The sequence below is a fragment of the Oryzias melastigma genome, linkage group LG16, assembly GCF_002922805.2.
Source record: "Oryzias melastigma strain HK-1 linkage group LG16, ASM292280v2, whole genome shotgun sequence".
Classification (NCBI taxonomy): Eukaryota; Metazoa; Chordata; class Actinopteri; order Beloniformes; family Adrianichthyidae; genus Oryzias; species Oryzias melastigma.
Genome location: NC_050527.1, coordinates 20,190,233 through 20,204,385, shown reverse-complemented (window position 1 = coordinate 20,204,385; position 14,153 = coordinate 20,190,233). Strand labels below are relative to the sequence as shown.

Below are 14,153 nucleotides of genomic sequence, written 5' to 3'. Positions count from 1 at the left end.
CATTTAGTTAATATTTTAGTTGACTATCAGCTTCAACGTTTTCAGTAGGGCTGGGTATCGGTTATAATTTCCAGAAAGATTCGATTCACAAGAGCCTGAATTGATTTGATTCCGATTTTTTTGATTCTTTTGATTTAATTCAATTTTGAGTTTACACATTTATATATATTTGTTTAGAAATACATTTATTAATCTACTATATAATTTAATTATATTTATATTAATCTGATCCAGTTCACATACTGTAAATGTATCAGTGAAATAATGAGATTGTTAATATCATCCAGTGTTACATGGATTCTCTAAAGGAGAAGTTCTAACTAAAATGTTCATTAACATTGTAAACATTGTTCTGCTTCTCCTGGAGGACGTTTCAGTTTAGCCACTAGGTGGCGATCGCGCTATAGCATTACACTTCTATCAAGAAGAAGAAAGTATAGCAAAAAAAAACATTGTTTTAGACCACAAATAATTACTTTTAAATTTTTTTCTTAAAAGATTTTGTAAAATTCCTGCCTGTGAGTTTATAAAGATGTTCATTTAGTCAGAATGTATGTTTAGGTCGACCGAGCATTAGCATTAGCCGTCCTATGGGAATTTCCTATCATTGTTAGCATCGAGCTAGCGGAGTTTAGCTTTATGTGCTAGATTGATTAATATATTTTATGACTCAACTATTGATCTATTAAGCTTAAATTCACATCGATTAATCGATTCTTTTTTTAACCCAGCCCTAGTTTTCAACTATCCTCTTCAGTGATTTCAGCTATCAGCTCCAATGTTTTTAGCCATCAATTTCAGCATCTCCAGTTATCAGCACTAACATCTTCAGCTGCCAAATTCAGCTTAAAGCATTCACACTAGCATTATCACAGGTAATGCTATATATCTAGTTCATAATTATGTTAAAAAGTTATGGTTTTAAAAGTTTTGTTTTAGAGTTTTTTAATAAATGTTTATCCTGTTCGGCCCGTGACCTAAGATGTGTTTTGGATTTTGGCTCCTTGTGCGATTGACTTTGACACCCCTGTCCTAAACCAACATAAGCTGTTGACTTGTCCTCATGCTTTTCTTTTTCCTTCCCTCACATTTGCAAAGAAGACTTGGCTGCTTTAGAGAAAATATTCCGCCCGATATGGAAATGATAGGACGTTGGCTGTGATTCAGGGATGCAGCTCTGTTTTTGATGCTCTCAAATAGATAATACATTTCTTTAAAAGCATCCAACAGATTGAATTTATGGGGTTTATACACACAAACCTCAGGTTTTTTCCTCAGGTTTGCCGTGTGAATTCTGCTGTCCAACCTGCTCCAGCTGGTTTGCTTCACTGCAGGCTTGCAGATAAGAAGCAAGCTTCCATATGGTTTTTTTTTTATGAACTTTGCCTCTCCAAGAAGCTGCACTCTAACGAACAGCAACAGATTATGTTAGTCCCCTCCAAAAAAAGGCTGTAAGCCAAAACCTCTGCCTGGAAAGCTCTCTGAGTAATGAAGTCTTGTGCATGAAGCAGCCAGCAGGAGAGGTTTTGGCACCTGAGGAACTCTGGCTGTCCTTCATCATCTTAAACTGCCCGTTAGGACAGGGGTGTCAAACTCAATCGCACAGGGGGCCAAAATCCAAACCACATCTAGACCAGGGGCCGAACAGGATAAACATTTATTGAACTGAAGCTAATAGCTGAAAGCGCTGAGGCTGATAGTCAGCTAAAATATTAACTAAATGCCAAATTAGCCTAAAAAACAAGCACAAAAAACTTAGGTTAGCCAAAACAGCTAGCTTGTAGCTGAAAAAAATAGTTAAACTTCAAAATAGCCTAAAAAACGAGAAAAAAATCCCAAATTAGCCTAAACAGCTAGTGTGTAGCTGAAATATTACCTAAACTCCTAAATAGCCTAAAATAAATCTTAGTAAATGCCAAAATAGTCCATAAAGCCAGTAGAATGCTCCCGGGCCTTGACTTTGACACGTTAGGCTAAACACGCAGGACATGTGTTGGTATTTCTGTGCGTTTGCTCGTCTTCCACCGTCTGCTCTTCATGCAGACGCTCTCTCTCCCACTTTTTTGCTCCCATGTTTCTTCTGCGTGACAATGGGGACCAGAGACGGAATGAGAGATTAGCAGAGGAGGAAACAGAGGCGTGAGTAATGAGTAATGTGGGCGGATAAAGAATAGATCTACTGTACACGTCCTGAGCAGCTGGGTAATGGTTCCAGCTACCCACCATCCCAGAGAACATCCCAGGGGACAATATCTGTCTGTCTTTGTCCTGAACGTCTTCACAGGGATGGATAAATGTTTTTAGTTCATGTATGCATTGTGTGTTTTATAGTTTCTGGTGAAGGCAGACTTGTGGTTCATAAAAACATGTGCAAAAATTCCCAATCTGAGTGGGTCTATAGGTTGAAGTTATTTTCCATGGTTCGTTGGCTGTTCTTTGACTCATCTGTCACTCACCCTTCTTCGGTCCTCACCAACTCTGAGCAAAAAGAGAAAAGATCAGCCCATCCCAGAGGAACAAACCCCTATTGTCATGGAAACAAAGAGCTCTGCTGTTGGAGCATCTCTGTCTGGTGGTTGGTCAGTGTCCTGGTGAGGAGTGGGATCACGCCTGCAGCTCCTTTAGACCTCACAGTCATTAGTACAGAGCTGCTGGACGAGGTGATTCCACTCATTCCAGCTTCTTAAATGCTCAGAAGAAATTCATCCCCACTGCAGGTTTTAATGTTTGTTGTTTTGAGTCTATATTTTATAACCAAAATGATAAAAACATACAAGCAAGTTGTATTGCATGTTTTCAAATATGGTTTTATTTAACAGCCAACGTCATCTCAAGGTGCTCAGAGGAAGTATATGTCCAACGTAATCTAATATATTCCACCTTATTTTAATTCAGGTAATTTTGGGGTAAAAAAAAAAAAGAGGTTGTCACAAGTTCTTTTAAACAATATTCAATTATACTAAAAACATTTTATTGATAATCCATGGTGAAATCAGTCAGGTAGAACACATTGGTTATAAAAAAAAAGATACCAGTCTTTATCAGATCTGTCTACCTCACCAAGTGGCCTCCGGAGAGAACAGAACAGAGGCTCGCACGAAAATGAATAATACCCACATGGGAACAAGAGAACAGTCAGTAGAAATGACACAGTGACCCCACACTTTAGAACAACTTGTTTGCTTAAAGGGCCAAAATCTAGATAGGATCTCGGCCCGCGGGCCAAACACATGTTTTTGCACGTCATGAAATAAAAGGAAAAAAAAAAAAGATTGAATGTATTTATTTTGATTGTGTATTCATTAAGGTAACACACATCAGTGAAAATAAAAAGTAACATTTGTCTTTAAAACCTTTAACATTAAGGCCTCGCTGGACATTTTTAATTGAAAAACAAGAGCAATCTAAACAAAATTTCTTCCAATGAAAACAGCAAATTGGGATCCTAATGAGAGATGTGGAGCTGCTCTTTTGACTTTATCCGTTTGCAGTCGTAGCTACTCCTTGGCTAGCTGAAAAAAGTTGCTAAAGGCATCGGAAGTGACCGTGAAGGCTCTTTCTAACACAAAAAAAACCCCGGGTGACTAGCTTGAGGTCTGTTTGACCCACAGCTGCAGTCAAAGAAAGCGCTAACAGCGCCACCCGGAGGCCGAAAGTATTTTACAGCCATAGAGTTTTGGAACACCATAGAGAATCAATGTAACGGGTTTTAACTAAACACTCAGTCACAACTTGGCGGCCCAAAATTTTCGTTCAGATTTATCGATCTGAATTGATCTAAGCTTAATGGATCAATAATTGATCCATAAAAGTAGGTATCGATCTAACACATAATGCTAAAGTCTGCTAGCTTGATGCTAATGTATAATTTGATTTCCCATTGGACAGCTAATGCTAACACTCGGTCGACCTAAACATACATTGCTGAATAAATGAACATCTAAATTTTAAAGTAACCATTTTTGGTCTAAATCACAGTTTTTTGCCTTTACTTTCTTCTTCTGGAATAAGGTGTAATGCTATAGCATGATCACCACCTAGTGTCCAAACTGAAACGTCCTCCAGGAGAAGCAGAACAATGTTTCCAATGTTAATGATCTGAACATTTTAGTTAGAACTTCTCCTTTAGAGAATCCATGTAACACTGGATGATATTAACAATCTCATTATTTCACTGATACATTTACAGAATGTGATCTGCATCAGATCAATATGAACATATTAAACATATTTATAGATTTTTAATGTATTTCTAAACAAATGTGTTTAAATATGTAAACCATCTAAATTCAAAATTGAATTGAATTGAGACGATCTAAAGAATTGGAAAAAAATCAGAATCGAATCGATCCAGGCTCTGGTGAATCAAAGTCAATTGATTCTGGACATTACTGGTGATATCCAACCCTGTTAAAACCCCTGTGCTATCTTATGGGGTCCAGATGACCCCGTCCTTACAATGATGTGTCATCCATCCAATTACAACTGTTTCTGAAGGTGGACAGGATTTCCTGACTGCCATGGACACCAATGAAAATCAAAAATCAATGGAAAAAAAGGTTAAAGGACTAGTAACGGGCTGGGACAAAGCTAAAATGCGTATCCAGATATATTCCATATGTTCTAATGTATCAAAAATAACAAATAATTACCGTTGACAAACGCAGGTTTTTGTAAAATTTGACAAAATCAACGACAAATCACACTCGCATTTCCCCCTGCTTCAGAAACGGCTCGATTCGGGTCACGTGACGCGCTGACGTCATGTGAGTGAGACAGCGCCAGCAGCAGAATGCAGGCGGACCCAGGGTGTCTGCAGATACATGTATGTGTGTGCGCTGCGGCAAAGTTGAACTCTATAAACATCGGTGTTATGGTCCGACGGAGTATTAGGGCCACCAAAAAAAAAAAATTAAAATTATTATTTTTAAAGTCGTAAATTTCCGAGATTTACAATCAAAATGAGCCTATTGTGAATGAACACTGTGAGCAGAACCAGACCGACTAAACTGTGAAAAGCTTCTGATTTCAACAGGTAAACTGAATGTTTAAAACATTGCACATGTTTGGAAGTTTCTTTGTTTGATTTGCAGTTTATTAATCATTGATGGTGGCTTGCAGGATCTCTGCAGATCCGTTGATGAAACCATCGACACTCGCAGCGGTCCACCAGTCATTTCTTCCTCCGTGAAAGATCAGATCTCATTCATTTCTGTGTGATGCTTTCATCTGAAGAGGAATCGTTTTCGGAATTTTCAGTGTACTTAGCTAACGTGACAGACTGTTGTCATCCCCTGTTGTTGTTGTGTGTTGAAACGGGACGATTCATGTGGAGAACGGGGCGTACGGAGCACTGTTTACATTCTCCTTTTTTTTCTGCGCATGTCAGAGACATGCAGTAAGGTGGTGAAAGAGCTTCCGGGTATGTGAATAAAGTGAATAAATAAGTGAATAAATAAATAATAATAAAGTGGCGGACGGTCCTGCAAACATGTCTCTAAGCTCTTTATTTTGCATATGAAACTCTGCATTACCGACCCGGATAGTCAGCGTCATTGATGATTTGATTTAGAGTCGCCAAAAGGTTCCGATCTGTAAATAAAGCTTCACGAGATGCTCCACGTCTTCCAGCTTCGAGCATGGCTCTGATAAACTGACAGCTTTCGTTTTCACCGGCATTCTCAGCGTCACTGTCAGTGTCATTGCCAGATTGTGAGCTCTTACTTTACACGCTGCCGGCTCAAATTGATAGGGCTTTACAGTCCTCAAACCACAAACACCCGGCGCCTCTGAATCAGCGTCACTTTCAGAACAAATGTTTCCACAATCTGAGTCTGAAGACAGAATTGTGGACCTGGAAATATCGCCGCTATCGCTAGCTCCGACACGCTAAGGAGAAGCCATCTTTCTATGTTGACCCCTGTTACGTCACACGCACCACGTGACCAAAACTGAGCTTTTCACCGGAACAGGAAATTTGCATATGGATTGGCCTCAAAAATGCCGTTTTATTTCAATATTTCTTGCTCAAAACACGGCAAAACATTTGGAAATGGTAAATATAAGGCGAAATACAGTTAACACCGAAAATGACCCACAACCCCATTACTAACCCTTTAAAGGTCTTGTGGGGTCCAGATGACCCCATTCCCAACGTCAACATACCAAGGATAGCACAAAGGTTATGCAGTGATTGGTCCGAGTCCTTCTGAGTCCACATTTCTATGGCAACCACTCTCACCAATCAGGAGTGAGGTTGTTGGAAGTCCACACCCTTCAATTTGAAAGCAAAGTGGGGGCCAGCAGGCACCACCCACTTTTATTGAGGCATCTGATTGGTCAGTTCAAAACTTGAATCTTTATTATTATTTATTTTATTTTATTTTATTTAGTAACAATACAGCCCTGGGTTCGATTCCCGTGGTGTCCACTGATCCCCACCCAGATTGGGTCCTTAGGCAAGACCCTTGACGCTGCTGCCTAACTGGGTCCCTGTGCCCCTCAAGTACAGGGTTGAGTCAGGAATGGCATCCGGTGTAAAAACTCTGACAAATCACTGATGGGAAACAGTGGGTGCTGTTATGCTGTGGAGACCCTGAAAGGGATAAGCCGAAAGTGAAAGAAGAAGACATATCATCAAAATAATGCTAAATAAACATAAAACAGTTAATAAATGAAAAAGAGCAGAAAAAGGAAACTTATATTGTCTGTTCCAATTGCTAAATCAACACAATTAAATCAAAATATATCAAACAAGGAAAATGAAAATGATCCTTTGCATAAATATTAAGGACATATAAACAAAAATACATACACATTTACAGGAACAGTTGTCTACACAACCCTGTCCAGTGGCATTAACTACATAAGTTTTATACATTTTTTTCTACATGTTATTTTGATTACTTGCAATACAGAAAAAAATAAAAAATGAGAATTGTCAAGAACATGTTATAAATATGTATCAAAGCAAGAATGGTTACTCTGACCAATAGAATGACTGAGTAACAGCTGTTTATTTCTCTATAGAAGTCTATGAGTTTTCAGCTTCTTGGAACCAGCAGGTACTTCCTGTTTGGAATGCCAGACTCAGTCCAGTTCTCATGTACATTGAACGGTTTGTACACATTAAAGTAATTTTCTCTGCTAACAATAATCATTTTACATCTTTCAACGTTCCTGCATGTATCTTATAGTACATGACTGGAATTGGTAAACAAAACCTTTAAAAGTGTGTTGTTGACTGTCATCGTTCAAAGGCTGGTCTCAGAAGACACAAACACACATTAATATAAATCCTGTGCGTTGTGAGTCTGCGGTCTGTTGGTAGTAACAGTCATATTTACTCAGTAATCCAGGATGCGAAAGGCACTCCCAACCAGACGGCTTTGTTTGCTCAGTCTGTGACAGAGAAGCTCCATTTTCATCGGTGCTCACTTTCTCTTTTACACTCTTCCTCAGTGGATACAGAACTGAGCTCTGTGAGTGACCCCCCCAAACACACACACAACTCCTCTTTTGTTTAGTTTACAGGAATCATTTCTTCTAATTAGTTTGGATTCATTTACGGCTAAACCGACTCTGATGAGAGAATATCCAATCACTGAGGAGCTGAATCCCCTGTCACTCTTTACATTGCCATCTCCTGTGTGAAGTCTGTGAAATGCATCTGCATGCAGTGCATGTGTATCTGATACAGCCCAACTGCCCCCCTCCCTCCCCCCTCCGGCCTCCTGGCTTGGTGCTGGGGAGCAGCCGAGCTCAGGGCAGTTCTCTGCAGAACCTGACTCACTTATTGATCTGGGTGGAACATGCCGTCCATCTCATCATTTTTCCTCATCCAGGTCAATCACTGAACACCCACGCCGTAGCATACTTTCTAACCCTGATGTGATATCCGTCCCCCCCAGGACTCTCATCAGCAGTCTGCACATCTGCCCCCTCCCCTACTCTCCCTCTATCATCTTGTTTGCTTGTGAAATCATCACAAACATCATCATCGTGTTCAGCTGGGGTGTTGGATCGCTGGATCTGGGTCAGTGGGTTCATCCCAGAGTGAGGATGGATGGAGCAGAATGACCAGACTCTGCTCTCTGACATTTCTAAATGTCCCACAGCCTCTGCTGGATGAACTTGAGGACCAGCATTCATGTCAGGTGTTACATTTGTGTTGTGGATCAGTACGACTGTAGAGCAGACTGAGACTTTCTCTTTTCTGGATTTGGTCCAAATCACATTTTTAGGGTTATTTTTTAACACGTTTGTCTTTTCATGGACATTTATTTTTTCATGTTTTGTCAGTATTGTTTTTGTACTTGGTGATTTGTTTTCAGTCGGGGTGTAACAATTAATTGACTTAATTGATCAAGTTATAATCCTTTGATCCAAGCAGATCGATCTGTCTGAGGCGAGTTGACCTAACCCAGGGTCTGCACCCTTCATCACTTTAAGAGTCATTCAGGTCGACTTCTCACCTACCAAACCCCAGAAGGAGCCATAAAACCTTCACTTACCCTTCAGAAAATAAGTTTCTGGTTTATAGTTATGTTTTTGCTACAGACATGATACATTTAAATACACTACTGTTTTTTTACATAAATAAAACATAAAAATAAAAGGAAAATAGCTTTTTTTTTTTAAATGTAATAGTTTATAACTTTTGACAGAGCTTTGCATGACTTCCTTTCAAAATAAAAGACATCTTGCACCATAGGATCATATCAATGCAGCAAATGCAGTAGGAAGTGTAAAGTCATTAATGATTTAAAAAAATGTTTATTTACTGTTTCTGGTGTATTTCAGCCACAGATTCATAAATATTAAAGTTTATTGAAGTGACCTCTACCATATAAAAACCATAAATAACACTTTAAATCCTTAAATTGGTTCAAAAATAGAAAATCTGCTTTATAATCCAGTGGATTATAATTTAATGTTGCTTTAATTCTGGTTGTGCTTACTGACAATAATTTGGTTTGATCTTAACATTGAATAACTACAAAGGATTGATGAAATAGAGAATTACAGCTGCTGTTGTTAGGATCATGGCTGAATGATTCATATCGTTCTTTAGCCGTTTGTGAATTAGTTGAGTAAAGTTTAGGTTAATTAACTTTTTTTTAACTTTACTACTTACTTACTTTTTCATTTGTAGTTACTTTATACAGTTTTAAAAACATTGTAATTTATCCAAAGAGCCACGTGTGGCTCCAGAGCCGCTGGTTGCAGACCTCTGACCTAAACCGATTAAAACTCGTTTTAAATTGAAAAAAACTGGTTAAAATTCATCTTGGAAAATGTGATTTGGATTGAGACATGGTAGGTTCATTTTGCTGTAACATAAAAGCAATCATGTGCCATCACAGTGGACAACACACATGTGATGCAGCAGAAACGGATCAACCATCATTCCAGTCTAATGTGTGGAAACACTGATTTTACAGTCATGTGACCATACAGAGTGCTAGATTGTTCTAATGATGATTATTCTGATGTGGAAGAACAACAGTGGGCTGAACTTCATTAAACTAAAATGTGAATAGATTTGACATTCATTTTTGATGGTTTGTTTGTACACATATTTAATTTATTATCTTGAAGAAATATAAGGAATCTAGGAAACTTGACCTGCACTGTTCAGTACCAGCTATTTATCTCTGAGTCACACTGGTGGAAGTTTGGGATAAAGATGTTCTGATCCATTTTAGGTCAGTGAATCAGATCATTCAGACTCATATTTTAAAATGAATATTTTCATTTTAGTTCATTTCGGCCTCGTCCAGACCGGAGTGTTCTTTGGTCACACTCTTTCATGGATGCAGTGACGTTGGGATGCTGGGCTTTACTTTCTTCAATGATCTTCTTCCCTCTGCTTTTATAAAACATCCACCTTCCACCCACAAATAAATGCTTTGATTTTCTTTTTAAAGTTTGTCCACCCACAGACACTGGCATGTTAATGACTTGAAATTCTTTTTTTCTTTTTTTTTGGTGATGATTTTTCGACAGAAGTGACACGAAGATGTCCCTGCATTTCTCCTTCACTCAAAACATCTGTTCAGCTTTGCTTTTCAGAGAAGTGTATCTGGTTTAATAAGACATGGTTTAAAGTAGGTAACTCTGTTCTCTTTCTATATTTAATTAATTCAAGGTTACATTTATTACAGCATACACTAAAGTAAGGTTACTATTAACTCAGTAAAACAGGTCTCTTAAATATTATGTAAAACAGGAAACCCACCAAAATCCTGTTCTTTGAGTTTCTAACATGTATTTGTGTCATTTTTCTTCTGAAAGAGAACAAATGTAATAAGAAATCATTTAGTTTTTACATTTCCGAGTATTTCTCCTTTTAAATCAATCAAACTGTCTTGGACAGACTCTGTTTGAATGAATGATCTTCTTTCCATCAACAGCTCTGCTGCACATGCACTAAACCCTCATCTGTTCCTAGTGTCTAGTTCAGGTTCTGGAGAAGAGAAGATGGTATCTTCACATTGACTGCAGTCAAATGAGCCGCCGTTCACATTTCTGTGGTCAAATCAGCATCACTGGATTTTTGGTGTGAGTTTCATCCAATACTTACGGTAGCAGGACTGAGAACGCTGGAAAATCTCCACCAGACTCCACGGAGCTTCTTGATGTGACCACGGAAATGTGAACGGCGGCTCATTTGACCGCAGTTGGAAAGGATTGTAAATCAATAAAAGAGCATTTTGATGTTAGCTTTGATTATTTTATCAAGAACTCTGAGAAACCAATGATTGAATGTATTGATCACAGTCAATAAACATTGGAGAATTAGCTCAAAGAGTCTTTGGTGAACTGGAAGGAGAGAGAATCAGGCTTCAAAAGCCACGCCCCCTCAGAGGAGATTTTTAAACAAAGGCTTCAGATCTACATGAAAAATGGCTTTTTAAGACATTTAGGTTGTGGGATTATGGTTAAAACGTCAAAATCATAACTAAAACACTACTGGGAACGTTTAAAAAAATATTGTCATAGGACTGAGACCCACTCCAATTGTTGGATGTTCTTATTCTCATGATCGAGGACATATACAAGGACAAACTGGGCTTCTAAGTGTTTCTTCATTCAAATTGGGTTGAATCCTGGGCAGATGAAAAAAATGTAGTTTGAAAAATCTGTCATGATACAACTGAAACGGGCGGATAAAAGTCTTCCTGCTCTGCTCCATTCTGATGCATCTACCTACAGACAAACAGTTCCATGAACGTCTTTGTTTTCATCTCCTTAAAAGGCAAATTTCTAATGAACTGCAGCTCTGCAGAAACTGCTTTGATTTTGTTAAAAACACCATATTCCTAATTAAAAGACCACTGGAAACGATTTGAAGATGGATCAAAACATGACTGAAGTGGGGTTCATAAATAATAGATGATCGAGGAAACTTTGTTCCTTAATGTATGAAAAGCACCTTAAATACTAAAATTGTGCGACAATCCTCATATTTGTCTCTGTTCACAGGCTTACAGCCTCGTTGGGTTTCTTCTTGAAATAAGTCCCAAACTATAAACTCAGAAGGATCCAGTGCGTCATGAAGGTGTCGGTTATGTTTTTGTAAACATAGTAGGAAGTAAACCGTAAACATGATGATCTTGACAGTAGGTTTTCTCACCGCTCAGCAGCAGGCTTCCAGTGTCAGAGCGAAGCTGTTCTCACCTCAAACCTTCAGGTCTTATCATGACCAGCATGCTCGTGTGTGTAGAGGTCCTATCTCTGTCAAATGTCACTGCAGTCACAAGGATGACGGAGAGTTAAGATGTCTGCAGAATGTCTGAAATGTTCTTTCTGTCTAACATGAACACAGTTCTTTAACTGTGTTAGAAAACCATGACGACGGTGTTGCAGTCATGAACGTGACTATAGTGGCATCTGGAGATGATGGATGCACGGCCTCAGAGTGTTTGGCTCATACAGAATTCCCTGATCTTTCTGCCTGTTTACTGTTTGTTTTACAGGCCTATATCGTGGGAATCTTCATCTCCATATGTGGGAATGTCCTCATCAGCTTTTCACTCAACATACAGGTAAATAACACAGGAGTAACACTCTCTGAACAGACAGAACTTTTCCACTGACACGTGTCTCACATTTGCAAAATCCTGTGTTGAGACGCCATGGACTCACTTATGTGTATTGATTAGGACTGCCATGATTAGTCGACTAATCAATGACTAACCGACTATTAAAATAGTCGACGATTCATTTAATAGTTGATTACTTGTTACTTTATATTATATGAAGTCAGAGTGTAGTAAAGTTGAATGTTACAATGGCATTTGCTAGCTTTTTGGACTATTTTGGCATTTATTAAGGTTTACTTAGGCTAATTTGGAGTTTAGCTAATATTTCATCCTTTTTTCCTCATAGTCTGTAGATTTGATTCAGCTTTTACACTTGGTTGCATTTGATTGAGTCCGTGCAGAAACGATGCCGTTTGTGGTGTTAATGCAGACAGAGAAATGCAGCTTCAAACGCTGCAAAAGCTGCTGATGGTTTATTATCATTAGGCTCCACGAGCTCATGGAGACAGGATTGCTGTTAATTATGAAGTATCCTGTAAATTAGTGTTAGGATTAGAAGACTTCCTGCTTGGTTGGCTTACTTAATTGCTGCCTCTTTGTGAATAAAATGCTCATTAGCAGAGCAGGTGTGTTGGTGGGAACTGTCTCAGTCCAGAGTTATCTCTTCATTGTGAACTTTAAAGTTCTGAAAATGAAGCTGAAAGTTGTCATTTATGTGTGTTGCTGTTTCTTCTGCCCCTTCTGAACAATGTTTCCTCTCCCCCCCCCTCTTGCACGCAGAAATACGCTCATGTCCGTCAGGCTCAGCGTGGCTCCAAGCCGTATTACACCTCCGCCGTGTGGTGGTGCGGCGTGATCCTCATGGGGGTTGGGGAGCTGGGGAACTTTGCGGCCTACGGCTTTGCCCCCGCCTCACTTATTGCCCCGCTGGGCTGCGTGTCTGTTATAGGTGAGTATGACTTTTTTTTCCTTTCGTGTATAAACTGAGGGTTAGCGAGAGCATAAGCTTCATGCAGTCCTGCCAATTGATGCTTGTTTTTGGCTCTTGTGATCCTGTCCAAAAGTTTTTCCAAAGGATCTCTTCATGGTTATAAGATCAAACATTAATGATGTAAAACGCTGAGATCTGGAATGTACAGAAATAAGGAATGATTGACACAGGTGTTAGATAGATGTGAGGTTTTCCATTTTTTACATTAAATAACTTTTAACTAAAGAGTTCCTTCTCTGCCAATTTTCTTTCAAGACCTGTTAGAATCTCTGAGTTTACCGTGTGTGTGTTTATTAAACCCGTAAAAATCCAAATATATGCACATCTACCTGACCATCAGCAGTCTTCTCTATGTTATCACAAATAAGCATGAACATGCTCACTCTGCAGCTTCTGGATGAATGAATGGTTCAGGTCCTGGTTGTGTTCACTACTACTTAGTGCACTAGATCACCATTTTGTACCCAAGAAAAGTCTCTGTGAAATGCATTAACCATTGATGCTCATTAGATTGGCAAATGTAGACCACAATGCATTGCGTTTGAATGATTTTTCATGTCAAAGAAATGTATTTTAATTTGATTTATAAGCCATCCAAGTTGTCATTATCAGAACAGAATGGAATCATAAATCAATTTAGTAAAATGTTTTTCATTTATTTGTTTTTTACTTTGGGTAATCAGTGATGATATATTTGTTATTTAAGAAAAAGTAGTCAGCATGGTATCTGAAATGCTTCCAGTGCACTAGTCCTGCACTACATAGTTTTTTAGTAGTTAGGAGGGAAGAATTCTGGACGTGATAAAAGGTGGACTAAACAGATTTGAGCTAGCTGTAGTTTAACTCTTAATTATCAATATTTATACCCTTTTCGCTGCATCAAATTCAACACACATTGCAGAATACACAGCATGTAATTCAGTCAAAAACGTTTGGAAATCATTTTACCAAACTAATGAATCTGGCAAACACTTATAATCAAATTAGCATTAAAGCTTGTTTGCTTTAGTGAAGGCACCAAACATGCTTTACTCTTCACTTCCCCTGTCATGTCTTCTGTGCTCCAGTGGGATTTTAAAGTGCAGATATTTATGAGTTTGCTATTTATGAGAAAA

The 14,153-nt window shown here is 38.7% G+C and overlaps 1 protein-coding gene across 1 annotated transcript in view; it reads left to right on the top strand.

The window, feature by feature from the left end:
- The window catches only part of LOC112143337 (NIPA-like protein 2), a 34,981-nt gene that overhangs the window by 759 nt on the left and 20,069 nt on the right, over positions 1-14,153 (top strand). The window contains exons 2-3 of the mRNA XM_024267220.2: positions 11,982-12,050; positions 12,828-12,996. Of these exons, the coding sequence (XP_024122988.1) occupies positions 11,982-12,050; positions 12,828-12,996 (238 nt within the window). The remainder of the gene's footprint in view (positions 1-11,981; positions 12,051-12,827; positions 12,997-14,153) is intronic.